Source organism: Manacus candei, unplaced genomic scaffold, assembly GCF_025592945.1.
Source record: "Manacus candei isolate 608988 ecotype Guabito, Panama unplaced genomic scaffold, ASM2559294v1 h1tg000015l, whole genome shotgun sequence".
Classification (NCBI taxonomy): domain Eukaryota; kingdom Metazoa; phylum Chordata; class Aves; order Passeriformes; family Pipridae; genus Manacus; species Manacus candei.
In genome coordinates, this window is record NW_026138063.1 from 294,241 (window position 1) to 321,861 (window position 27,621).

Consider the following 27,621-nt stretch of genomic DNA (forward strand, 5'->3'; position numbering starts at 1 on the left):
TGCGGCCGCGCGCCGTCAGGCGGAACTTCCGGCGCGGGCGCCGAGCGCACGGAACGCGCCATGGCGTGGGCCTAGGCGGGGCCGGGCCGCGGGGCCGGGCCGCAGGTGAGTGCCGGGCCGGGCCGGGCCGGGTCGCGCCGGGCCGGGTCGCGCCGCGCCGCAGGTGAGCGCGGGGCCGGGCCGGGCCGTAGGTGAACGCGGGGCCGGGCCGCAGGTGAGTGCCGGGCCAGGCCAGGCCGGGCCGGGCCGGGCCAGGGTGGGCCGTAGGTCACCGCCGGGGCCCCCAGGCCGCAGGTTTGCCCTAGGGCGCGGCCGCAGCGCCCCCCGGGCTCTCCCCGCCGCCGGGCGCCCGGGCTGTGCAGCCGCTGAGCACTCAGCGCTTCATTGCGCAGCTCTTATTTGCCTCCACCCTTGGAGTGGCGAGGCGGGGCGCGGTCCTCAGCGCGGCTCAGGCGGAGCCAGGGTTGGGCTCGGCTGGAGCCGCCGCGGCCTCGGTGCTGCCCGACCCCGCGGAAGGGAGCGGAGCGGAAGCTGTTGGAGCTCTTCCCGAGCGTCACCCCTGGCCCGGGGGAAAGCTCGACCCTTGCTTGGGCGTTTCGCGTCTCAGCCCGGTGTGTGGTTCCTGAGGCTGGCTGTGCTCCGAGGTGCTGGTTGGTATTGCAGGATAACGAGTAGTGTGGACTCTGGCTGGCTGACAGCCAAATTCCTAGTGATAAGGTTAAAGTGAATTGAGAGGAATTGTTCCTTCATCTTAACAGGTCTAACGCTGATTTTCCTTTGTGTGCATCAGTGTTCAGTTTTGTGAGAGGTGTGAGATGGAGATTTAGGTCAGTAGTGATGTGGTGGCATCGAAATGCAAAAAGTCAGAGATATTGGGGGCTTGAGGGATGTGAATGACAGTTATTGATATTAGCTGTGTAGCTTATGGAATTTTGGAAGGTTATGGAACTACTTGGAATGTTGTCACTGGGTGTGTGTCAGGACAAAGTTTCTGTATGTTCATATGATTTTTGTTATTCCTGTAAGGATCATAATCTTGTTTGGCTTCAAATAGAATTTAAGATTGTTTAATACAGATGTACAAGCTTGGGGTTTTTTCACAAGTAGGAGGGAAATGAGAAAGTTGAAGCACGTACATAACTGTGCACATGGGATTGCTTTGTGTTGTCTTCTGCTCTGAAACACATTTTGAGTTGATTGAGATACAAATGTGTGAAAATTTGATATCTATATGTAGTTTGTGCCGTCTGGTTTGTGGATATTTGCAAAAGCCCCAGTGTTCTTGTCTGTGTCTTGAGCCATGTAATGTTGTTGTGACCTCTGTCATAAATGTGCTTAGTGTGTTTACTTCAGGGGTATCTTGCTGCTCGTAGCTGTGGTCCAGCACACCCCACCTTTCCCATCCGTGTTTCTGCCCTGTTCAGTCTCTGACAGAGGGATGCAGCACCTCAGGCTTTGGTTTGTGAGTTCTAGGATGCAGAGTGGGAAGAAATGCCCAAAGTTATTTATGGGCAACTTTGCCTGTACACACTGGAAAATCAGGTGTAAAGTGCTGAAGGTTACTGCAGAGTCAGGTTTAACTTTTGGTGTGCGGTTTACAGTGTAGCCCTTAATTCCATACACCTGTATTTTTGTGTCCTCTGAGCTGCTTGCCTCATCTGAGAGGGGGGTGCTTTCCAAAGTGCCACTGAATTTCTGGAATTGTAAGGCTTTTTGGCTTGTGCTTGAGGCAGTAGTTCCTGGGCCCAGAAGAACTTGTATGTATGTAGCTTTGACAGGGAAAACTTCACTGTACGTGCATGTTGTTGGCAAGGACCAATTTAATTCTGATATTTTCTAACCTTGCTTAATGCTCCTTTAGTGCTTTTCTCTCTGTTGTAAGGTATGTGCTGAATTTACTGTGTTGGTTAAAGTGTTGTGATAGCTTCAAGTGTATTGTTGCTTCTGTCATAGTAAAAATGGCTGTATTTTTCGAACAATGGTTCTTTTGTCCTTCCAGTTTCACCAGCGTCCTCCTTTTTTAGGGCAGGCTGATGAGAAAAGCTGGTAAGTCTTAATTTAGCAATAAAAATTCATTAATTTTGTAACTCATTACCAGTTCCTGTGACTGTAACTTCAGTTCCCGTGAACTAGTTGAAAGTTTCACAAAGCATCATATGTCTGAATGACTAAGTCAGAATTGTGAGAACTGTTTTTGAAAATATCAACTATTTCCTCCAAATAATAATAATGAATTCTAATTCTCTTCATGTTAGTTTAAATCAAATCTGACTCTGATATTTGCGTTAATTAACATTGGGAACCTTACATCATGGGATAATGCTTTTTGCTTGAAAAGCCCACAAAGGGTAGGACAGGAAGACAGGAATTCTTAGGTGTTTCTTGATTCTGAAAAAGAAAGCAGTAGTGTTGGCTGTGATTTCTCTGGTAAGTCAACAGAAAATTTTCAGAATGAAATATCTACAGTCAAATGAAAACAAATCCACATGAAACCATTTCTATAAGAAGCTGCAATTTGGAGGTTTTCAGCAATCATACGAACAATTTGGATGGCCTAATTGAGTTTAATTATTTGGAAGTACTTTTAATTCCTCCAATTAAAGAAGTTAGAGGAGATCCAGGTGTTCTGATAATTGTATTATTAAGCACATACTATTTTAAAACTTGTCCATGAATTATTTTACCTCTTACAGCAATATTGGATCCCACATATTTGTGTTGGTTTTTGTTGTGACTATTTTATGTTATTTCCAGTAATCTCTTACTTTGAGACTGGAAGAATCCCAGACTTGATCCATCTGTGAACTGAGCAATTCTCTTACATCCAGCAGTGGAAGTGGTTAGATTTCCTGCAGAATGTAGCACTTCATTGGTGCTTGTTTGGTACTCGGGAGTTCAAGGTGTACTGAATCACATGTATTTGAATTCTGAATATGGAAGTTTCTAGCTTGGTCACGTTTAGGTGTGAGTATTTATAAGGGGAATAAGATATTCTGTGCTTTCTGTGTTCTTAAGAGGCTGCCTGCCCCTTATCATGCTGTAGCTAAGGCTGAGAGGAATCTGAAGTTCCTCTGTAGACAGCTGGTCACTGTGTGTCTCCAGACTGGATTGTGCCTGTAGCAGCAGCACAGGGGTGGTCAGTCGTGACTGTTGGTGCAGAGCAGAGGCCCCGTTCTGTGGTGTGTTGTGGCCTTTAGAAGAGAAACCTTGGAGGGAGGTTCCTCCTGGCTTCTGCTCCCTTGCAGTGACTGCCACCGTTCTCATGGGGCTGTTCTGGATGCCAGGGAATTTCTGGGAATTAATGATGATTTCTTACTCTGTCCCGAGGTAGTAAGGCTAATGGGGGAAACTGAGATAGTGTAATTCTCCATTTCTATTCCATGCTCTTTAAAGTTGTTTAGATGGCCCTTGTCAAAGAAAACCAAAAAAGTAGTTGCTTAAGCACTAAAATTACCTCAGTTAGTAGTTTTGTTTTGAATAAAATTTCTGTGTGAAAGAATTCTTTGATATTCTCTTTTAAGACCGCATTCGGCAGACAGAGGCAGTTGTCCATCCTGGTGGATCACAGTGCAGAATCCCACTGAGTCTTTTCCCCCATGAGCTTGTGTTGCTGTAGCTGTCCCACTGACCTCTGTAGGATGGGCAGTTGGGCAGTTGTAGGAGCATGACACAGGGATGAACTAGTTGTTGTCTCTCGGGTTCCCTAGATGGAAGGACTGTTAATAAATAATCCAGAACATCTTATACTGGCAGCTTGGTGAAACTGCGTTGATGGGAGTTCTGCTTTGATGAATAAAGTTGATAGAATATGACATCTGGGGAAAAGAAAGTGAAAGCGTTAAGTTGTAGGAAAAAACAAACACTAGTTTAATTTTTTTAGGGGAAGAGGAGCATGGCATTAATCCGTCCTATATTTTGGGAATATCCAACAGGACAGATGCCTCTACATGTAGCTCGTGGGAAATGGGGGAGAAGTTTGATGAGCATCTGGACAGGATTCTTTCCCAGCTCCACATCCTTCCTCTCAGGAAGTCTCTGTCCCTTTGTCAGCTAACCATTCCTGCAGTTCAGATTGCATTTCTTGATAGCATAGATTGAGGCTGAATCTCGCCCCCTCACCCAGCTGCAACTGGTTTTGGGTGCTTGACTTTAGGGTTTTACTACTGGAATTGTTACCTCCCTGTGAGTGTGGACTGTGGGACAGCCTTGTGTTTGTGTAAGAACCGAAAGCCCCACATTGGAGGAAATGCTTGTGGGCATGTGGTATTGAGCATTTGAAATGAAAGCTTAGCAGAAACACAATTTCTTACTACGTTAAACATAATATTTAGTGGATTTTAGTTGCAAATTTGTGCCATGTTGTTCATATGTTTGTGGATTATGAGAGCATAAGTTTGCAGGCCCTTACCAGCAAAGCAGAATTGACTTCCTTTTAAAGTCAGGAGCTGGGGACATGCATCTAAGCAAACTTTACAGAGTACTCGTGTCCTTGTTTTTAAAAGTCTCAAAAATGCACACACTTTCCAGGGGACCAGAGCTGCTGCCCAGAGCAGGTGTCATGTTGGAGCATCTCTGAGTTTCTCTGAAGTTGATACAGCTGGTTTGTGTTTGTTACATGTTCGTCTCACTTGCAAAAGCACTGTATATTTAGAATAAATGCTTTTAGTGTACTTACTCCAAGTAAATGAGGTATTTTGCTGATTTGGATTTATGCTGGAAGAAGGGAAGTTTAAAATGAAGAGTCTCTAAGGATGATTAATACAATGTGAACATTCATCCCTTGTATTGCTGTATGGTGCCTAAAGCTTTTTGAAGTGCTGCTCTTACAACTTTGTGGTTTCTGCATGCAGTCCCTCCCGTGGAGGTTACATGTCTTGACAGAAGAGACTTCTATTCTAAAATAATGATATAACTTCAAGATGACTTGTTTCTCAAAAGTATATGTCAAATAACATTTTACATACTTCTCTGGCAAAGTGTTTACTTACCAAGAGAGCCCCATAAAATGACAGAGCAAAGGATTTGCTATGTGCCTTGACTCTGGTTTTTTTCTTGCAGGTATTGAATAAAATATGCTGTTGTCAATAGGAATGCTGATGTTGTCTGCCACTCAGATATACACTATTGTGACTGTGCAGTTATTTGCTTTCCTGAATCTTTTACCTGTGGAGGCAGATATTTTAGCAGTAAGTATATTTTCTACATAGGTGAAATATCTATGAAATCGAATCTTCTTTTTAACTATTCTATTAATTTATCAGTTAATACAATAAATATTACAGCATGTTGCTTGAAATGGAATTGCCTTAACAGTTTATTTCAATAAAAAAATGAATTGTACATTTTCAAACAACTTTGTAGATGATATGTGCTCAGGTACCATGACAGTGAAAGCACTTAATTCCCTTAGACATTTACAAAGTTCCACTCTGACCAGATGTCCTGTAGCATGTTATAATCCTGTTAAAAGAATTCCATGACTTGACTTAGACAGCAGTTTAAGTTTTGGTGATGGATACCATTTTGTACAGTTCCTGGATGTAAATAAGTAATCTTCTATGGCTGGTATAATTCATGGGTGTGCTGGAGGCCTTGTCAGGAAGGTTTTTTGTGAGTACTACACCTAGACGTGGCTATTTTTTTAAACAGCTGAAAATATCTGCTATCGTTAAGGAAAAAATTTTGGGGTGTGTAGAATTTCAGATCATCAGGCTAATAAACAGTATAATGAACATAGGTCAGTAGGAAAAGGTTTTGTTTTGCTATTTATTACCAATGTGGTATGTTGTGAAGTTTTAAGGAGGATGTTATAAATGTCTTTGTAGGATAGAGCTTAAGCTACTGAAATAATTAAACCTAAGTACTGTTGGCTCTGCGTTCTCTGCTTATTCCAGTGATGTGCAGAGGAGTTTTTAATACTGTATCAACTTGGGAGAACAGTGACAAGCCCTTGAAGCCAAATTTTAACATAAAAATTCTTAAAAGTTTATGGTAGCATGGGGTTGATGAACACTGAAGTATGTTATTTGGATCTTCAGGTTGTTACTATTCTATCAATACTTTTTGTAGGAAAAAAGTAAGGAAGCAATGCAGATAGATAATTGCTGAATTATAACACTGATGTGACCATTTTATTGTGACATTTGAAACTGTTACTCTACTGTAAACATGATTTCCTATCCCCCTTTCCTGTGTCACCAAGCCCATGCTTCCTCTTTTCAAAAAAACCTTGACTTTTATTCTTGCTTCTTCCTCTCTTATAAGGATTATTTAAAACAACACAAACAACCCCCCCAACTTCAAAGAAGAAAAATAGGGCATTTTGGAAGTTTAGTTTAATTTTTTCTATTTAAGCTTTTGTGTGCAGTATTCTAAAATGATTCCATATAAAAATGAAGTGTCTTTTATTCTTGGATGTTTGGAAGTGGCAGATTTATTCTGAGAATATCTTGAAGTAGGCTCTAAAACTACTGCACAAAGGAGCCAGTGGAATGCTCAGAAGAGAGAATGTTAGCAGTGTCACTTGGCATTGCTGGTGTACAGATCATGTACAATCTTGAGAGATTTCACAGTTTAACGATTACCCATTTGTTAGCAAAACTGGTCTAGTTTTGGGTTCACTAAGGAATGAATTTCTTCTATTCCCTTCTAACTTAAGAGTCTTTATGCTTCTGTGTTCTCACATAGTTGCAGCTTCAAATGAAGGATTGTGTATGTGCAAAGTGCTGTTACATGCATTTGAGGCAGAATTGGTTATTTTATGAAAAAGGAATAAAAATAAATAGGTTTGTGTCTGACTCTTGGCTTTAGCTGGGGCTTGCCAAGTAATTCAAACAAGAACTGGCAGTGGCACGAGCTCAGGAAGGGTGTTTTGAAGAAGGTGGTGCACTGGTGCTCTGTGTGGTGGAAGGCTGGGAGGAGAGACTGTGTGGAGCACACTGATTACACAGAACAAGGAAGCTTCCTTGAAACTTGGCTCCATTCCTACCTCTTTCCCCTCAATTTTGTTAGAGTCTGTGGGAAGAAAGCTCCTTCAAACTGTTGCTCCTTTGGAAGAGTTCAGATAAATCACAGCAGTGTTTGTCTCTGAACTATAGTTTGAGTTCTTCTGTCTAAGTCTGGCTGGTAGAAAATGTCCCTGTGAAGCAAACATGATCCTTACTTGGCTGTTGTGTGTGACAGTGTGATGATACAATGAATAGACAAACGTTTCTGAGTCACTAAACCATTTAGTACAACTTATAACTGACGCACATTCAAGTCAGTTACTGTAGAGTTCACAACTTCTGCAGGAAATACTTGTTTTGCTTTATATGAAAAAACTGTAGCATACTTACAGTTTGCACCTTTTCTGGTATGACTTCTGTGTTGGTCAGGCATGGCATAGAGCTGCTGAAGATGGACAAGGAAAGATGAAACAAAGCTTCCACAGATTTATATCCTTACAATATTCTTCTGTTTTGAAGTGAAAGCTCATAGTTACTATAAAACAAAACTGTAGAGATACTTTTCAGCTACTAACCTAAATGGATAACAGGGAGTTGGGAAGGGATGGCATATTCTTTGCCTACAAGTTGTTGAAAGCTGTTCTTCCCTGTACACAAGTGAATTCAGGGCAAAACACCTGCTATCACCATCCAGTAAAAGCTCTATACCTAAGCCCTCCAGCTCTTTAGATTTTTTTTTTAGTTTTTAGTTTCTGTTCTGCAAATATGATGGTATTTGAGTTTTAGACAGTAGAAAGAAAGATTTACTGTACAAATAATTTAACAAAATATCTATTACTTTTGTATTTTGACAGCTAGATAAGAATGATGTTACTGGATGAGTGGAAGACAAGTGGAATAAACAGTTTTGTGATTTCATTGACATGGTCACAAGATGTCCTATGTCTGATAAATATTTTAGTCTAAAAGAATGCAGTGTTGTTTATTTCTGTTTACACTTGCTAACTATTTCTATCTTGTTGCAAACCTGATTTTATTTGTTTGCTTGTTTGTTTGTTTCTCTTAGTACAACCTTGAAAATGGAACCCAGACTTTTGATGACCTACCTGCTAGATTTGGCTACAGACTACCAGCAGAAGGCTTGAAGGTGAAATAAATAAAATATATATATATAAATGCCCTGAGTATGTATTAAGAGAACTGTATCTGCTTACTCTCTGTAAACTAAAAAAGATAAGAGTTGCCTGTTCCTTCTGTGTGTAGTGTGTATGGCCCCAGAATCTGGCTCTGCAGCATTGTTGGTGTTGCAGTGTTGTGAGTAACCACTATGCAAAAAACGAAGCTGGTGTGAAAGTCCAAGGGTGGGTCACTCTTTAGTTGTGTGTTGCCCTTTTAATTGCAAAGGGGAATAAAGTGCTGTAACAATTCCTGTAACTCAAAATTCTCTGCAATTCCCCTCGAGCAGACTTCATTTCCATGCCCAGTGGGTGTTATCATGGGGAGAAGTGGTGTTAGAGCTGTATAACAGACGGTGATTAAGTGATTTACCCAAGTAGTGAGCCAATTGAATACATCAAAAATAGATATAAGGAGCTTTGATTTTAACCTTTTAAACTGTTAGACAGCTCTGTCTTATTTAAGGTAGGTGTCATCACCTGTGTAGAAGTAATAACAAGTTTAGTCCTGAATATTAGACTAAAACTTTTTCCTTTGCATTAAGATTTTAATTAGTTTAAAAACTGCTGTGATATTGGTTGCAATAGGATGAAAATGGTATACTTTTTCAATGCTTGTAATTAAGATTTATTAGTATGCAAGTTGTAAAACACAATCTGTCAGATTCTGTAATAGCCAGTTCCAAAGCATAAGTGTAGGTGCTGCTCAGTTAGATGGTCCTCGATTAAAGATAGTTAAGAATGTATGGCAGGATTAAAGACAAGCCAGTCTGTGGCTGCATTTTGTGACCTGTAATGTGGTGGTGTGTGGTTTGTGTAAAACCCCTCTGGCGAGGGCAGTCGGTGCCACACGGCCCAGTGTGGTTAAAGCAGAGTAAAGGCTTTGTGTGAAGCTGTGTACCCTGAGCAGTGTGTGCTGGAGGAACTGGGGAACCTTAGGGACCCAAGTCATCATTGGCTTGCAGCACATCACTGTAGAATTTTCAGTTATTGCTTTTGATTGTTGCAGGCTGTGTAATGTTGTGCCTGTCACCACAAACTTGGCAAAGAATATATTGCCGGTGCAGCTTTTCTGCCAAAGGGGGTATTATTACAAAAACAGTTACTCCAAACAAAAATGCTTCTCTTTGTTTCAGGTTAAACTTTATGAATAATATATATTTATGGATAAAGTATAAGACTATATGTAAACAGTACATTTAAACTGGCAGTTCATGTATACACACTGTATACTGTATATGTTATATAAAATATGTTTATATATAAACTGTGTATATAAACATATATTTAAACTCACAGTTAATATGTATGTTTATATATAATTATATCACTTATTATGTATAATTATTTCTACACAGGTGATGACATCTCTGTTTATCTAAAGTTGTCAGTGAAAACTGAGAGTTTAAGGATATATCTAGAACTGTAGCAATAATTTCTCGAGCCCATAGCAGTGCAACTTCTAATGATCTTTATTTGCATAAAACACATTAGTTATATTCTTATTTTCTGGCAATTCACTGCTCTTTACCTGCACAATAATTTGCTTTAGCTTTAGATATGATGTAAACTAGTGGAAATCTTGTAGGAATCTGCTGAAGGCTGTTCCAGCGCATTGGTGTCTGGAAGCTTCCGTCGCTTGTGATAAGTACAACTTATCACAAACACAGCCCAAGAAGGTGATTTTCTGAGGAGAGGTATTTCACAGGAAGGGTAGGCAAAACCTCAGAGTGTCCAGTCTGGATTTCTCTGATTCTTGGTAATCACAATCTATTGTGAAGAGACTTGAAAGAGGGGAATCTAAATAATACCAACCCAATTACAAATTAACCAACATTAATCTAGTTAATCAAGAAGCTCCTTCTCAGGTGATATAGAGAGCTGACCAAGGAAGCAAGCCCATTTTAGCAATGGGAGAAGGACCTGCCTGCTCCCTTCAGAGCTCAGGCAGGCAGTGCAGGGTGCTGGCAGCTCAGGGTGGCTCCAGCCCTGGGGAGGAGGGCTGGAGGAGGTGGTCAACCCTGAAGTCACAGCCTGGGGGAGTGGGACTTGTGCCAGGGTATCCTGTGTCTAGAAGGGTGTGTTTCCCATAAGAGAAGCTGCTGAAGTTTTCAGCAGATGTAAAGTGTGAGATTAGGAGAGTTTCTACTCCAACAGTGTCAGTGGTGGAGTGCTAACTCAGCCACCTAAAAACAGTCCAAAGACTGCTTCGAGGTTGATATTGCCAGAGTTTCCTACTTCTGGGAACCTTTCAACTGTAGCACATTGTGTGCTCTTTCCTTACCAGAGCAAACCAGCTATTTTGTGTGATAGGTCTGTGCTAGGGTCACACAGACCTTTCCTTGTGTTCCCTGGTTAATTGACAAGTGCTGAGTTTGTGTTGGTGCTTCTTAGGCCATTGTACTTCTGGTTTCTTGATTAGTCTCCATATGTCTTACCATAATAGTTAACACTTTATTAATGTAGTATATGCCATCCTCTTTTATGTTGAATTATACTGCAAAGTCTGAGTATGAGGTGATTAGAAAAACTATATTTTCCTTATAACTTTCTAATTCTTTACAGACATAAAGATTCTGATGACTTAAAATAAATAGGGAAGTAGCAGAAATCTTGCTGCAATATAGGATTAAGCTGATGATAAGAATTTGCTTAGCTATTGTATGAAAATGTGGTTTTATTCTTGTCTACCAACTCTTTTGTTAAGACAAAGAGAAAAGAAGCTCCTGTTTCTGTTCATGTTTTCTAGGGATTTCTAATAAATTCCAAACCGGAGAATGCGTGTGAGCCTATAGCCCCACCTCCACTGAGAGACAACTCCTCTGGTGCTTTTATTGTGTTAATCCGAAGGCTGGAGTGCAACTTCGATGTCAAGGTAAGAATTCTTAAATTGTTTTTATTATTATTTCTTTTTTCCTCTCTCTTTCAAAGAATTTACTGGTACTTCAGAAAAATATCTATAGCTAACAGTAGGGTAGATACTGATATGAAGGGGAGGGAGAATTTTATTGTCTCCAGGCAGATAAAGCAGAGATGATCAAGTCTGACCTACCTTGTCAACTAGACCACGGCATTGAGTGCCACGTCCAGTGTCAGTAAACACCTCCAGGGACAGTGACTCCATCACTTCCCTGGGCAGCCCCTTCCAATATCTAACCACTCTTTCTGTGAAGAAATTCCTCGTGTCCAACCTAAATTTCCCCTGGTGCAACTTAAGACTCTGTCCACTTGTCCTATTGCTGATTGCCTGCGAGCAGAGCCCGACACCCACCTGCCTGCAGCCTCCTGTCAGGCAGTTGTAGAGAATGGTCATCCCTGAGCTTCATCAGGGTCACCCGTGAGCCACCTCTTCTCCAGACTAAACAACCCCAGCTCCCTCAGCTGCTCCTCACAGGACACGTGCTCCAGGCCCTCCAACAGCTTTGCTGCCCTTCTCGAGACCCACTCCAGTGCACTGATCGTTAAGGTCCCTTCCAACCTTTAACATTCTTTGATTTTGAAAATGCAAAATTAGAATTATCTGTGCTTGGATAGAATATATGGTTTTTGTGAAAATGACCCCTTTGCATGCTATAGCTAAGGATGTCTTAAGGAAAACGGGACTCTTCAAGTTTGTTGTTGACTTTTATGAGCTAAATGGAGATTCTGCTGTTTGGTTACGTGGTGATTTAAACATGTAAATTCTACCCAGACTGTAGATTCCAGCTGCAGAGGCAGTCTCACTACTCGTGTAATCTGACTTCACATCAAACTCGGGAATGGCACACATTCTGTCCTGTGAATCCTCCCACTGCATGTGCATATGGCTCAGTAGGGAAAAGGAAGGGCAAAGGGTTACTTGCTGGTTTCCATGTCCTCTTTGCTGGTCTAATTGCTGTCCAAACACTGATGGGACAGCATTGCTTCTGGAGACATGCTTAAAGGAGCAGATTAGAATTTGGAAGATTTCTGCATTGCCATTGAGGGATTTCCATGGTCCGTCCTTTAAGGATTGAGTCCCATTAACTCTGTATGTAAGAGGTTTTTGGTTATGTTTTATATTTCATGTAATATTGATGGAAAAGGGGATTCTCATACATTTCATATTAGACAAAGAGCAAGGCTGCAAGTGGATCAATCAGCATTACCAAGGTGACTGTGTGTATGTGTGCTCACTGGCCAGTGAATTCACCTCTAGCACGTTGTTAGTACTATTGCAGCGTTGCATCGTATAATTGCATGCCCAGTACAGCATTTTGCCCTGAGGTTTCTGCCAGGAAGTTGCACGTGTGCCAAGATGTGAGTTAAATTACCCATTAACCACATGACTGACAGAATGCAGGTTTTAACAAAAACTGGAGTTAATTTAAAAGTCCCATCTCTCCTGTTTTACGTTGAAAACTAAAATGTAGGTGCATAGCTGTATCTTGATTTCTTTATGGATATTTTCTGTGGTGATGTAATATTGACCAAACCCCCAAACGTGCATCTATGCTGACATCTTAAATGGATTTTTTTTTTTTTGTAATATTGGGATTTCTCAAGGTGTCTGCATTCTACATTTTCCAATAACATCGTCCTGTTGTTTGAAATACAGTCATTAGCAATATGGGAAGAGAATCAGTATTGTTAGGATGAAACCCAAATGTTTCTCAAGATCCTCTAAATGCTTTTTGCAGCTTGTGAGGGGTTTTTATACTGTGGTGGATGCAGTATCCAAGATAAATAGTTGTAACTTATCTAGGTTTACGTTAGTCACTGTAGTAAATGCCATTTACATGGATCTTGGGCTTTGCTTGTATTGGCAAAAATGTGAGTATAGTTCAGAAACCTAACTAGTGCACAGGATGGTAACAGCTTTGTACCCACTTAAAATTTTTGCCCTTTTCCGTGAGAAAGCTTCTGATACCTGGGATTTCAGGTGAGATATTCCACATTTATCGAGTGGTAATTTCTAGATTACATTAGTGCCTTTATTTTCAATTGTGATCAAATATTGTTTTTAACTACCCATAGAAAGTTTTTAACTCTATTTTTAGTATATATAAACACTACCTACAAACAGTATTGGTTTTCTGGAAAAATAACATAGTTACATGAGTATAAGAGTAATGATATGATTTTGCTTCGAAAGGAGACACTTGTTTTATAAGTGCAAATGATGTTGTATACATATTAATAACTTCCTGGAAGTGTACCTTGTCTCAGGGCACAGACAGGTTACTGTGTTTGGAAGCAGTAGTCTTTCCAATAAGTATTTTGTGTGGCTTACAGGTTTTAAATGCCCAGAGAGCTGGATACAAGGCAGCTATAGTTCACAATGTTGATTCTGATGACCTCATAAGCATGGGATCCAACGACAGTAAGTACAGGTATCACTTCTTCTCTCCTGTTTGAAAAATCATTTCACCCACTGGCAAGAGCATCACCACCAAAGACCTGAAAACCCCACCAGCACAAACCAACCAAAGAAAAAACCTCCCCAAGCCCCCAAGAAACAAAACCAGAAACAACCCCTCCCTAAACAGAAATCCTCCTGCTTTTAACATTTAAAAATGGGAGATATTTGTATAAGAACATATATGTATACTTGTGTATGATTAGTGGCATTGATTTTTACCTTCTCTGAGCATTTCTTGTGGTTTTCTTCCAAATTTTAGTTCAAGTGTTCTGGGTTAAATGGTTAAATCTGAGATTTATATGACTGATGTGGAAAATAGCTGATGTGTGGTTAATTAAGTAGAAATATAGGGAAAGTAGGAAAAAATGCATTTGGAAGGAAATGAAACTTTAAAATACAGCTTTTTAGTATTTAGAATCACAGAACCATTTAGGTTGGGAAAGACCCTTGAGATCATGGAGTCAAACCGTGATTGTTAGTGGTTCCATTTTGTTATTGCACTGTTGGGTATGTTTTCCTGTTCCTCTGGACAAATGGATTCGAGTTTCATAGGAATACATATCACATGTACTTATTTTCAGTTTTTCAGTTGGAAAAAGAATGTTTAGAGACCAGTGCATGATTTACTATTTGATTCTCATGATAGCTGTTCCAGTTTTAACCTTCATGAAGTGAATATGTTCAGAACATCTTGTAGTCTAGTCAAAATGTTGAGTTTGTTTTATGGTGTGTGTTTTTTGTCTGTAGTGCTGCTATGACTTTCTTTGTGACATTTCTTTATTTTGTCCAGTTTTTGAACTTGCTCAGTATGGAACAAGAACATAAATGAGAGGAAAATAAATTCTTTCCCAGTGGAAACATCACTGAGTAAACTAGGAATGAACTCTCACAAACTAAATGGGATCTGAGTAACCCAGGCACTTATGTGAAAGTGGATTTAATGAATTCTTAACCGGTGTAAATCTTATTTTCATGTTTCACTGAGAAATCAACATGTAGAACAAGTCCCCAACAAACACAGGTCTGGAAGTGTGAAGTGACACTTGAGGAACCTGACTGCTTTGATACGGTCTAAACTCAGGTTACTTTGAGCCTTAAATGTGAAGCAGTAGGGGGCAAATCAGTATAAGGTGAAGCTGAGGAGAAGGTTTTCTGGAATATGGGATTTATCTTTCAATAATTTTTCATTTATTATTGCCTTCACCGGTAAGCAGAGAAGTAGAAGACAGTTCATCCAGTTTCTTGAGATTGAAATAAAGATTGGGACTTGTTCATTTTCTTCTTTCTTCTTTTTGACCTCAACTGCAGTTGTTTCCAGTATGTTTACTTCTGTCTAGAGTGAAAAGGAGGGAAGACAGATTTATTAAAACTTACAGAACCAGATCACAAAATCATGCAAGTTGTCAGAAATTCTGGAAATCAGTGGAGCTGTGTGACTTGTATCAATTCTCTGAGTAAAGAGTGGTGTTCTGGTTAAACTTACTCTGGTGATGACTTTCTTGTCAAAATATTTTGGTTTTATGCTCTCTTTAATATTCCATTAGGAATTTTCATTTTTATACCCAAAATAAAGTCCTTAGAAATTGTTTAGGAAAAATAATAGCATTTGTACGATGTAAAGCTGTAGCATGCATGTACATTCGTCTGTATGTCACTATTCTAATATGTCTTCTGTTGGGATAGTCTCATAATGCTAAGTCTTACGTCTCAAGACTTCCCATAGAGTGTCCACATAATAATAGTTTTATTTTCCTGCTTTTTTGTATACAGTTGAAGTTTTAAAGAAGATTGACATTCCTTCTGTCTTTATTGGTGAGACGTCAGCCAATTCTCTTAAAGAAGAATTTACTTACGAAAAGGGGTAGGTTACCTAACATGCAGCTGTGTTATTCCTTGCATCAGGTCATTGCCTCTTTTGATTATTTATGGATTTAAAATAGGATTTTGTGATAACAGAGGCTATAGGTATTCCAGGTAAAATCTTGTGCCTGAGAGCAACCCACAATGCTTTAGTAAATAAGAATGATTTCACTGTATCTTTTGATATCATGTTATTTTTTTTTCATTCTGCTGTCAAAGCAGCTGTGAGGTGGTTTTCCTGGTTGCTCTAGATTTATGATTGAGATCAGGAAGTAGTTTTAACTCCAAGAATGTCCTAAGAAACAGTTTTATCCTTTTATTGAATTGGCTTTACATTGTGTGCGTATCGGCTGAATTTTCTGTGTTGTTGTGCACAGATAAGATTCCTGTAGTGTGTCTAGTGACAACCTTTTCTTTTAATTTTTTTTTTAAATCGTATTTATTTTTCCTCCCCACAGTGGCCATGTTGTGCTAATCCCAGAGTTCAGTCTTCCTTTGGAGTACTACTTAATCCCCTTCTTAATAATAGTAGGGATCTGTCTTATTCTCATCGTCATATTTATGGTAAGTTCCTTCTGTTGATAACATTTTTTCTTTCAAACAGGTCATCAGGGAACTGTCACATACTGAGGTTTAAGGAAGGGATGCAGTAAGGGAACAGTGACAGCTGTGTGTATGGCACACACCTGTACCATGCTCACCTGGAATCCTTTAGTTTCTTGGTAAAATAAATAGGTGCAGAATTTTGTCAAAGGCATATCATGAGCCTTTCGGGTGTTCTCTCTGCCTTGTAACTACTTACAGGGAATTGTTCTCATTGCCACTCTTGCACTGCACAAGCCCTTGCTTTTTGGCCCCATGCAGGGTGACCTGTCCTTGTGCTCTTGTACACCGAGAGCATGTCCTGCTTTACCAGGCTTGATAATCATTAGTGCCACTGCTCAGTGGTGCAGGGCTCACTGGTTTACACTGCAGGGTAGTGATCAGTGCAAGCACAGAGTACACATCTCACAGCACATGCACTGCCTGTAGAAGTTCTCAGCTGGGACATCTCTCCTTGAAAAGGTAAGATAGCAGAGCTGTATGTTATTTCAGAATACTTAGCATCCCACCTTTTGGAATCTGTGCCCAATTTATTATTTTACCTTTTAATAAAAATCAAGTAATGCATCAACTGTTCTATAAACACTTTCTTAAAATATTTTATTCTGTGTTAGTATTTTTTGCACTGCAAGTTACGTGTTTCACTGACAATCCTGGACACATTTGGCACAATCACAGCTGCAGCAGCTCTCTGAAAACAAAGCAGAATGCTAAAAAAAAAAATAAATCACCCCTAAGTGATCAGAGTTTTTGATACAGTCTTTTACAGTATCTTTCTGGACAAAATGTGTCCCTTGAAGCTCATGTGTATACATGAGGGGGGGTGTGGGGAGGGTCTGGCTCAGGGAGCAGCAGTGAAGGGGTAACACCTCCTGGCAGTCAGGGGTCAGTGGTGCTCATCAGCCTCACAGCCGCCTCTTGACCTGGACACCGGAGCTGAGGACACACTGAGTAAGTTTGCCAAGGATACTAAACCAGGAGACGTTGATGCCCTTGTGTCTAGAGAGGCCTTAACAGAAATCCTGATAGATGAGAGCACTGGACAATTAATTGGTGCAGCGAACTTGATCCCAGGGAGGTTGCAGGTTGAATTTGGTCCTCATTCTTCTCTATTCTGACCCTGCTTCTTTTGAGACAATCTTGTTTTTATCTAGAAAATGATTGTGAGACTCTAACTGTTACTAAGGATCTGAAAAAACAGCAGAAAAACTGCAGTTTGTGCATACAGCTCCTGGTTTAGCTGGGGTAAAAGAATCTGAACAACCAGTTTAGGTTCAAATGTCCTTCAAAAATATACAAATTTTATTTTACCAAAACTCGTTACTTATAAGAAATAATTGGTTGTGAAGTCTTATCAGTGCCTTGCAGGGATTCCTGAAGTGAGAGATATTCATGCTGTTTATAATATTGATACTCTCCATGTTTGCCTACCCACGGTGCAGATAGATGTAGAGTACCTCTGCAAATTTCAAAGGACTTGTTAGTGTGTATACTTTGGTTCAGACCTTTGTTCATTTGTTTGCTTGCCATCATATTTGAAAAATGATGTCCTATATCACAGGTGCTAGAATCAGAAATCAAACAGAAATAGCATTAGGGACTATTAATCAAATGGAAATAGAATCTTTAATATGGTTATTTAGATAACTAAATAACTACTAATACTAAGCTATTTTAGTTATTTAGCTATCTTAGTATCACATAGTGTAAAGTGTAACAATGGCTTCAAGTATCCCCTTTACTCCTCCCCAAACTACTACTGTAGATAATATAAAAACACAGTTCTGATGAATGTGGGAATAATCCTCTAAAACGTCTGTAATAGTCTAAATCTGTAAAGAAAACCAGTCAGAGTTACTGAATTGTGTTTTGCTCTGCAATGTACTTCCTGCTTTTCACCCACCTCAGTAGAGGATTGCAGCAATAGCCATTGTTTTATATAGTATGGACATAATTTTTTCTTTTTTTCCTCTCCAAAAAAAGCTTGTGTATTCTCAGTCCCAAGTGCCATGGTCGTGGAGAACATCCTTTAGGCCTCTTTGACTTCTTCCTTGAGTTCAGGCAAGGGAAGAGGTGATTCAGTGTGAGCTGAAGTTCCCTTTTGACCAACTTACTGCAAAGCTTCATAAATCAAAACTTTTATTGTTCTTTTATTGTTTTAACTTACTGTTCATTTTGTCTTACGTCTGTTTCCAGATCACAAAATTCGTGCAAGACAGACACAGAGCAAGAAGGAATCGGCTTAGGAAGGATCAGCTTAAGAAACTTCCTGTACATAAGTTTAAGAAAGGCAAGTGGATCGTTCTTTGTATAACTAATTGAACCCTATTGTGTTTAACACCAAAACACTGTAAATCAGGGGGCTGTTAAGTTTTAGAGGTGATTTTGAGTACATTGAAATAGATAGTAGAGTTTGGAATGAAAGCACACAGAAAGTTTGGCTTGACCCTGTTCTCGCTGAAATAGAAGAGTTCTAACATTTCCTTAATGGGAGCAGAGCAGACTATGGGTGAGCATTAAAACGTTGCATAATATACAGCAAAATCAGTACAGAAATTCCACAGAAGTTCCTTGCTGGGCTCCCATTGCCAGTGACCACAGCAGTCAGTCACTGTGATGCAGTATTTCCTTTATTTGGAACTCCCATCTGCAGTACTGCATCCGGCTCTGGGATCCTCAGCACAGGACAGATGTGGATCTGCTGGAGGGCATCCAGAGGAGGCCATGGAGGTGCTCTGGGGGCTGATGCCCCTCTGCTCTGGAGCCAGGTTGGGAGAGCTGGGGGTGTTCACCTGATGAAGAGAAGGCTGCAGGGAGACCTGAGAGCCCCTTCCAGGGCCTAAAGGGGCTGATAAGAAAGGTGGGGAGAGACTTTTTACCACGGTTTCTTGCAACAGGACAAGGGGCAATGGTTTTAAGCTAAAAGAGAGTGGATTCAGAGTAGATATTAGGAGGAAACTTTTTACAGAGAGGCGGTGAGGCCATGGTACAAGTTGCCCAGAGAGGTTATGGCTGTTCATCCCTGAAACATTCAGTTGGGTGGGGCCCTGAGCAGCCTGATCTAGTGAAAGGTATCCCTGCTCATTGCAGAAGGGTGGAATAGATGGCCTTCCAACTCAGACTATTCTATGATTCTATAATTATTTGTCTGGAAACTGGTAAATATTAATGGCACATAAGTTGCCTGACGTTGTTGAGAGTATAGAAACAAAACTATCTTTTGGGTATAACTTCTCTGCCTTTCTGGAGGAATGCTCCTTTCATTTAATCACAATACTTCTGTGAGGGCAAGAGCAATTCAAATTTAATGCCAAAATACTTGTTGTGATTCTCTGTAGTGAATAAATTGATGCAAGATCTAATGACAAAGTTGAGGAATTAAGCTGTTACTTTATTTAGTGAAATAGAAAAACTGCCTTAAGGCCCTCTCTATTGTAGTCTACTCCTTAACAGTAGGAAAAAATCTGCTACTTTTCTTCTCCATTTTGTTTTTATATGTGTTACCATTTTGCCATCTGATAGTCATTCACACAAGCTATTGCAAGGTATAAGAAGAAAAGGTGGAAAAAGCAGTTAAGTTAAATGATTGATTACTACCTGGCATGTGTCGATAGGGAATCTATTTGCTGAGGCACAAAGACCAGGCCAGGGGATGTGCCTGTGTCCAAGGACAGAACTTTGCCCTTGATAAAGCCACCCTGCATTATTAACGACATTGCTCTCACTTTGTGCAGAGCAGATGTTCAGTTTGAGAGGATACAGTATTTGTGCAGTGTTAATCAGCCTCATAGAAAAAAAAAAGTGTTTTCTTCTGCAGGGCCAACGGAGCCTTTCTCTAGTGACCTACTTCTATGGATTTGATATTAACTCTTTAAAATTATGTTAAGCTAATAAAACAAGTAATAATTTTTGGGTTTTCTTATTGATTGCCTATGAAATCTAATTAGAATAAAAATACAAAGTAAATTATGTTGTACTTTAAAGAGAAATTTGCAAGGAAAAAGTTGCTTCAAGAAGGTCAATTCATGTCCTTTTCAGTTAGTTGTGTGTGTCTATAGTGTCTCAGAATTATATGATGAAAGAACCAGTGTATGAGAGAATCTTATTGCTGTTTTTGATGTTCTCCTTCCTCTTTGCTTGTGGAATCTTGGCAGCTGTAGTTTTGCATTTCTCATTGCTCAAAGCACACATGTGTGTGTGGATAGGTAATTCTGTGTTTCTGAAAATATTTTTTTTTATTTATATGTGCCAAGTAGTTAGAAGATAATTTTGCTTACTAAATACTCCTCATAGACAGTTTATTTAAGCAAGATACTTTATTTTGCAGTAATGTCCATGCTTCCATTTCTCCTGATTCCTTTGGTGGTTTTGAGTCAACTCCTAAGCTACAGTAACTGGAATTTGAGAAAAAGATGTCTGAAAAGTGTCCCTTTTAGAATTTAAATCTTCTGTTCTTGAGGGATGTGTGGTCATGGAGATGAAACAGCTTGGGAACTAGTCCAGGAGAAATCTCATGTGCCTGGGTGCCAAGGTGTCCCTGGTGCTGGCTGCTGCCTGAGCTGCCTCCCTTCCTGAGCCCCGGGGAGAGCAGGCCCTGGCAGTGTTGGTTGGGTACAGGTGTGTGGTCTGTGGGACAAGGGGAGCAGGGGCACTGCTGCAGATGGACGTGGTGGGTGCTGGTGGAGCAGCAGGGCCCAGGGCTCGTGGCACATGGCTGTGCCATGAGGGGAGGAGTGGGACAGAGACCTGTGCTGTCAGGAAACTTCACCTGTGCCTGCCTGGCCTAGAAATGGGTGTGAAGCTCCACCGCTTCCGAGGGTGCTGGGGAAATGAGCCTACTCAAGAGCAGCTGTCACCTTCCAGCACTGCTCTTTGGGCTTCTTGGTGCCTTCCCCTATTGCACAGTGTGTAACCAGGGTGTGGACACCCAGCACCACGTGTTGGGCAGATGACTGCCCGTGTGATGGGGTGGGCAAACATGCGGTGGAGCACTTGGCCCCGTTACTGTCCAGTCCCTCGACCATCCGTGTCAGTCAGGTGATGGGAAGGTTGCTGGCAGTGTGCTTACAGCCGTGTGACGGGGTGAGGCTGGGCCAAGCTGGTTGTTTCTGGTGAAGTAGTTTGTGCATCTGAAGAACAATTCATGGTCAGGGCAGTGTGCAGCTGGAGCTTGTGTCTCCTGTGTGTGTAACTGATACATTCCTTGGGGGCAATTTTATGATAAGACAATACCAGTAACTCCTCCAGCCTAGCGAACTGCTTCCAACACCCCCAGGAGCAGCTTCCACTTACCACCCCCCTCTGCTAATCCTACTGACCAGGAGCAGTCATTTCACACCCAGAGCTTCTACGAATGGCTGTTCTACCAATTGGCTGTTCTACCAATGTCCACAGAGAGAAGATCTGCCATATTTCTTAATTCTAGAAGCCAGTTTGCAAAGGCATTGCCCACCTGCCCTGTGACCCTGCTAGGTTTGATCCTGTTTGCTCGTTCTTTATATGTCTTATCACTCATGAAGTGCCCTAACCTGTTATGGACCCCTCTGGAAAGGGCAGTTTCCTCCTCTTCCATGGAGCTCATGTGTACTTCCCAGAAAAGAATTCTGGTTGCAGAGGGGTAAGGAAGGCACTTTATGTCTTTAGCTGGAGAGAGAGAGAGAGAGAGAGAGAAATGTCTGAATCCATGGATGTTGAGGCAAAGGGTTTAGGAACCAAACTTAAACCCTATGTTCTGCTTGCTGCTGTTTGGTCTAGGAAGCTTTGATGGGAGGCAGTGAAGGAATTCCTTATTTTCCTTTGCTTGTGTGTCCAACTTTTGCTTTCCCCATGACTTTTTCTCAAGGATTTTCTGATGTTTTCCTTTCTGACCCTTTTCCCCATCCCTCGACTGGAGTGAGTGGCTAGGCTAAAGCCACCACAGGACAGGAGCAGCTTGGGAGGCCAGTGTCTTCAGGGAAAGGAAAAGAGCCATGGGAATTGATGGAAGGACCATGTTGTAAAGCCCTTGACAAAAAAATGGATCAGGAATGCACTGACCTCTGAGAAGTGTCTCCACTTTGGTCATATTACGTACCACAGCAGTGTATGCTGTGTCAGTACTGCCAGTGCTGGGTATCCTGTCTGTCAAGTTTGAGTTACAAAACACTGAACTCCCCCCTGTGACCAGACTGTCATTCCTTATTATGATTCTTATTTTTTACCCAGTTTTATTTGTTGCTATTTTTCTGCCTTAAGTTTTGTCAATAACTAATACCTGTATAGTAAAGTGAATCCTGTATTTTAAATCCTTTTATCTTACTTTCAATGAGCATGAAAAAATATTTTAGAGATAGCACTTGACACAGTTTAAAATGTTTTTATTATCCTAAAGTGTATGAGCTCTGGTCCCAAAGAGGTCAGAAGTCCAGGAGTAGCTCTGCAGCTGGCAGGAGCTGCCCTGCCTGGGCAGTGGGGAGCACTGGCTTGGATGTGTGTCAGGATGAGGGTCTGCTGCAAGTCCTTTAAACTCAAGCTGATTCTCACTTATATGCTGTAGGAGATGAATATGATGTGTGTGCCATCTGCCTGGATGAATATGAGGATGGAGACAAGCTCAGGATCCTTCCATGCTCTCACGGTAAGCAGCTGTATTTTAGGTTTGTATTTGAATTAAAACTGCTCTGTAGAACACTGTCTAAAACCCACAGCAAATATGTTTAGTGAATGATTTATAAAATTTCTTTTTGCTAATATGCAGGAATGTGCATACAAAGTGGGAAAAGAGAAAACTTGCTTTCTCCTTTTAAAAGCCAAAAGGCTAGCATTCCCACTTCATATTTTTCCTTGGATGTATACATGAAAGAAAATCTGGGCTTGACACTGCCCCTTATCTGTATTTAATGTAATACTTTCTACATTAAAAAAAAAATAGGCTTTCCCTTTCCCCAAGAGAAATAAACCATAAAACCTAATTGAGCTTTTGGTGACCTGGAGGTGTGGCTGGAGGGAGGGGTCTGTCCTGCAGCCTGTGTCCATGCAGAGCCACTGCCTGACTACACTTGAAGTCAGCATTGGTGGGATATTTCCCCTGTGACAGTCTTTCTCAAATCCAGCCCACTGCAAAGGTGTACTTAGCAGTCAGGTCCATATCTATCCACAAGACAAGACTGCTTTTGACTACCTTTAAGTACAAGGAAGCATTTTAAGTGCTTATATCTAGAAATCTAGAAGAGGCCTGGGCCCAAGAGCATCTCTAGATTTAAACATATTTTTGATAAAAACTCTCAAGAAAGATACAATTCACCCTTCCTAGCTCGGGACCCTCTCTCTGCCTTTCAGGCCATAACTATACTACAGCCATTTTGGCTGGGTACAGTTTTATCTGTTTTTTTTCACTGAACTCCTGCTCTGAGCAGGCACTGTGACAGCAATCACAGATATTGTTAACAAAGAGGCAGCTGATGTTACAGCCTTCCATACACAGCTGGTGACAGGAGCTCTGTAGATCCACAGTGTAAAACTAATTTCAAACCAGCTTGATAAACAAGGAGTTCTCAGAAGAGAAAGAACAGGTCCACGGCATCTCTCCCAGTGGGGGACTGCAGAGGTAACTAAACTCGAACACCACCAACCACCACCATGAGTTCTTGTGGAGAACATGTTGCCAAACATGCTTGACCACGTACTAAACACAGCGTGCTGGCCTGTGTACATACAAGCTCTCTGCCAGGTACAAGTCTCTGTTACTAAGCAGAGTTGGGTTTTTAATACCATAAGTAAGACACTTATACGTGTTTTTTTTTAAACACAGTATAGTTGCAGTACCAACTGCAGACCTAATTTAAAATCCACAAAATCATGCAGTAATTTTATTTAATAACAAGGTGCTTTGATACATGTTGGTGTGGAGGCTAGAGGCATTGTGAGGATGTTGATGGTGGGTGTGCCTGCTTCAGAGTGGTTAGAATTCCTCAAGAAGCTTTAAAGTTTATCTCGTTAAATGTGGCCTGTTGCAGGACTGCTCTCATTCACTCGGTAGAGAACACAAGTATTCATTGCATATACCCATGTGGCTGAGTTCTGAATCTGTCAGGTGTTTTGTACAGGCTACGTGCCAACAAACTTGGGAATAAAATTCTCTGTGTGAGTTACATTCCGAAATTCTCCTATGTTACTGAACAGAAGCACAGTTTAGCAGGTTTCCCTGTCCTTTTCACTTGGATAATGATGTCCTTGTATTTCGTTTTCTAACAGCATATCACTGCAAGTGTGTGGACCCCTGGCTGACAAAAACAAAGAAAACCTGCCCTGTGTGTAAGCAGAAAGTGGTCCCTTCCCAGGGGGACTCTGACTCAGAGACAGACAGCAGCCAAGAGGAGAACGAGGTGTCTGAGAACACTCCTCTGCTCAGACCACTGGCCTCGGTCAGCACACAGTCCTTCGGGGCTCTGTCAGAGTCCCATTCCCAGCAGAACATGACCGAGTCCTCGGAGTACGAGGAGGACGACAATGACAATGACAGCAGTGATGCGGAGAACGGCATGAACGAAGAAAGTGTGGTGGTTCAGCTGCAGCCCAGTGAGGACAGGGAGTACAGAGTGGCAAACACTGTCTGAGACTACTAATGACCAATAGTGTATGAACAAAAGGGTTCTTAAGGCTATTTACAAACCTTTGCGTAGGGAATCTCTTTTAATCTGTAATCCGTTTGGTTTCTTTGATAGGAGCAGCAGTTCGTGTAGTAGTACTCGGGTTAAATCATTACCGATAGATTTTATTTTTGATGCAGGTATTCAGTCACACATTCTGTCTTCTCAAAACCAACAGTTAAACTGGACTTCACAATGCTAATGAATAATGTTAATAGTTTGTATCAATGGAAATATCACACAGACTCTAAATGTCTTTTGTTGAAACGGGATTTCTCTGGAAGTACTTTTATTTCCATGTTGTAGCTACAAATGGGTCATTCTGAGAGCAATATTTATTACATGTAGGTATGTGTTACCCCTTAAGCCCAACAAAACCTGTATTTGCATGTTTGTATAGAGTTTTCCTAAGAACTGTCACCACTACTGAAAGGAAAATGTAGAACAGATCGATATTCTGTGTGCTGGTGTATCGAAACAGCAGAAGAAATTCCACTTCTGTCTCAAAGCAGTGATTCCAAATAATCCTTTGGAGTTTGCCACAGTAGCTGAGTTTAAGAAATTCCATTGAGCAATTCCCAGGTTAAGAAAACTTAGAATATATGTTTAGTTTTGAGCAATTCACAAGGTCAGGTCCACCATAAGCACATTAATTATCCCCCTTGCTACTACTTTATTGTCTGGTTTCCAGTGAAGATGTGGGAATTGGGGGATGCCCAAGACAGAGATTTTGTTCCACATAGAAAAAGAATTTTAGGTAAGTATTATATTGATCCTTGGCTCATATGCCTCTTATTAAGAGCATTTTATGCTACATTAGTCTGCTAAACTCTGTATATAAAAAATTGTTCTTTTCAAATACCTGATTTGAAAACAAGCGCTTACACCTGTCTCACAGAACTCAGTACTTACCAGTGTATCACAAAAAAGGTAAATTCTATATAATACCTCTGTAACTATGTAGAAAGTAAAACCATATACTCAACATGGAGATTTTTTTATATGGCCTTGACTAAGGAAAGCTTGAAAGAATGTTAATAAACACGTTTTCCACTTTAAATATCAAAAGGAGTTTATTGAACTTTTGCATTATTTGATTCTTCATGGACTCCTACTTTTACGACTGAGGTTAAAGTGCTTTTGAAGATGCAGAACATGTACAATTGGGATCCCTGAGCAGACATTCCCCTGCATCGTGCTGTGAATCCCAGGGAGCTGCACTGACCAGTGCTGTGTGCAGGGGGTCTGAGTTACGGAGGAAACTTTCTTTTTGTTCACTTCTAGCTTGAGGAGGAGTTTGGACCAGCCTGAGTGTGTACACGTAGTGTGGCTGGGGGAGCAGGAAGCAGGACCAGGGTGCTCTGGACAGTTGTGGCCCCGCGGCAGCGCCTGTGGAACTGCAGCCTCGGTGCTGGAACCCAGGACAGGCAGGTGAGGTGTTCCCAGGTGTGATTTCTGACCTATCACTCCATGCTGCCACACATCCTGCCTTGCATATCTGTCCTCTGGGCCTTGCTGAGAGCAGGGAAAGTTTATTTTGCACAATGAGGCACAGTAAAAGGATAATAATGAAAGGATGATTCATCTCCAGACCACTGCCGCCAGCAGCCGTGGGGTAAGGACAGTCAGTGTAGTGGTATATTTTCACCAGGCAATATTCCCCTTCAGTATGCATGTGTCCAGGTGAGTCCAAATGGGAAAATGATTTCTGAAAATGTAAGTACTAAGCTGAAAGATGTATCTTACAGCAACAGCAGGAACCTATTTTAAGTGCATATGTTTATCAGTTACTGTATTTCAGGCACCCCAAAACCTGAAGAGTTCCACAGCCATGAACTGAGATAAACTTTGTAATATGCTGTATGTAATTTTGGTTGTAGTATTGGCTGCAATTAGATGCACAGACATCATTCTGCTACAGAAATTCACCAACAAATGCATTTGAAAAAGTAATGTGAGCAACATCTAATTGCTAGCAAGCAGAAGTATACAGGTGACTTACAGACACACCTGCTTGGGCGAGGGAATTGGTCAGAAAGGAACAATGTCAAACTAAGGAATGTGATGACAAGTACCTGGTGTGTGCTGCCAGCAGCTGCTCCTGCCTCTGAGGTGCTGCTACAGTCCATTTCTGCCACTCTGGCCTTACCACAGAAGCAGCTTTGGGGAGATACCTGCACCCCCACCCCAGGCAGGGAGAAACAGAGTTCTGCATCAGGTGAGTGCAATTTTAAATTGTGTTTGGATGCAGAGCACAGCTTCACATGTGTTTTATGGGGGAAACAGGAGGTTTGCATCCTCTGTACTACTTAGTATTGAACAGGAATTTGCTCTGTGCATGTTCATCTGTGCATGTTCATCTCCCAGCTTTGGCGCTGGGAGATCCAGTTCAGACATGGAGCCACTTGGCAGTGGGAGAATACAAACACTATATATAGGAAGGTTTTAGTTAGACCCGATCTAGTGCCAAGCAGAGGAGCAGGTGCAGCTCTAACAATGATGGTGTGGGGGAAGGAGGGGAGAACAAAGGTATTTTTGGGTCATGCCCAGCAGCACCTGACTGGTGTGAGGGCCCAGGAAGGCCGAGCCTTGCTACAGACTCACCTCCCCTGATCTGGGCTTGGCTGTCTTCCATACCACGATCTCCAAGATTCGCCACCACGTCCCACCGAACTTGTGCTTTTAGAGTCCTCAGGTAGCAGAAGTACCAAATACAGGTGGAATCCTTTGGGGTAATGAAGACCTTAAATCTGCCTCTTCCCTGGGTGAGGGGAGCACATCCCCACTCTGTGCACTGACCTGGCCCAACCACCCCCAACCCCTTCACCAGGTCCTGTGCGAAGTCTCCTCCAGCTTGTTTGGTGTATTGGGCATTCAGAGGGTGGGGGAACTCCTCACCACAGAGATGGATAAATGTGGAGTTACTTGACGAGATATCACCTAATTTAAGAGTACCCTAAAGAATGCCTGGCTTTTGGCTAAAGTTATATTATGATACTATTGCTATCCTGCAAAACTTAAAAACTGCA

The 27,621-nt window shown here is 41.4% G+C and overlaps 1 protein-coding gene across 4 annotated transcripts; it reads left to right on the forward strand.

Annotated features, from left to right (window-relative positions):
* On the forward strand, positions 1 to 25,660 carry RNF13 (ring finger protein 13). 4 transcript variants are annotated; one of them, XM_051782338.1, is made up of 10 exons: positions 1 to 105; positions 5,059 to 5,186; positions 8,014 to 8,094; positions 10,872 to 10,997; positions 13,376 to 13,463; positions 15,273 to 15,363; positions 15,821 to 15,926; positions 18,162 to 18,255; positions 22,501 to 22,581; positions 24,198 to 25,660. In XM_051782338.1, exons 2-10 carry the CDS (start codon positions 5,073 to 5,075, stop codon positions 24,557 to 24,559), a joined length of 1,143 nt encoding a protein of 380 aa, XP_051638298.1. In that variant the 5' UTR covers positions 1 to 105; positions 5,059 to 5,072; the 3' UTR covers positions 24,560 to 25,660. The 4 variants fall into 4 exon arrangements, with proteins under 4 accessions (XP_051638298.1, XP_051638299.1, XP_051638301.1 ...); XM_051782339.1 differs by lacking the exon at positions 1 to 105 and adding an exon at positions 123 to 214; XM_051782341.1 differs by lacking the exon at positions 1 to 105 and adding an exon at positions 514 to 650.
* Positions 25,661 to 27,621: the final 1,961 nt, after the last annotated feature.

Coding starts and splice junctions, on each gene's coding strand:
- RNF13 (XM_051782338.1), top strand. CDS start 5,073: ATGCTGTTGTCAATAGGAATGCTGATGTTGTCTGCCACTCAGATATAC. Junction 15,927..18,161: donor TTCTCATCGTCATATTTATG/GTAAGTTCCTTC, acceptor GTCTGTTTCCAG/ATCACAAAATTCGTGCAAGA. Junction 18,256..22,500: donor TGTACATAAGTTTAAGAAAG/GCAAGTGGATCG, acceptor TATATGCTGTAG/GAGATGAATATGATGTGTGT.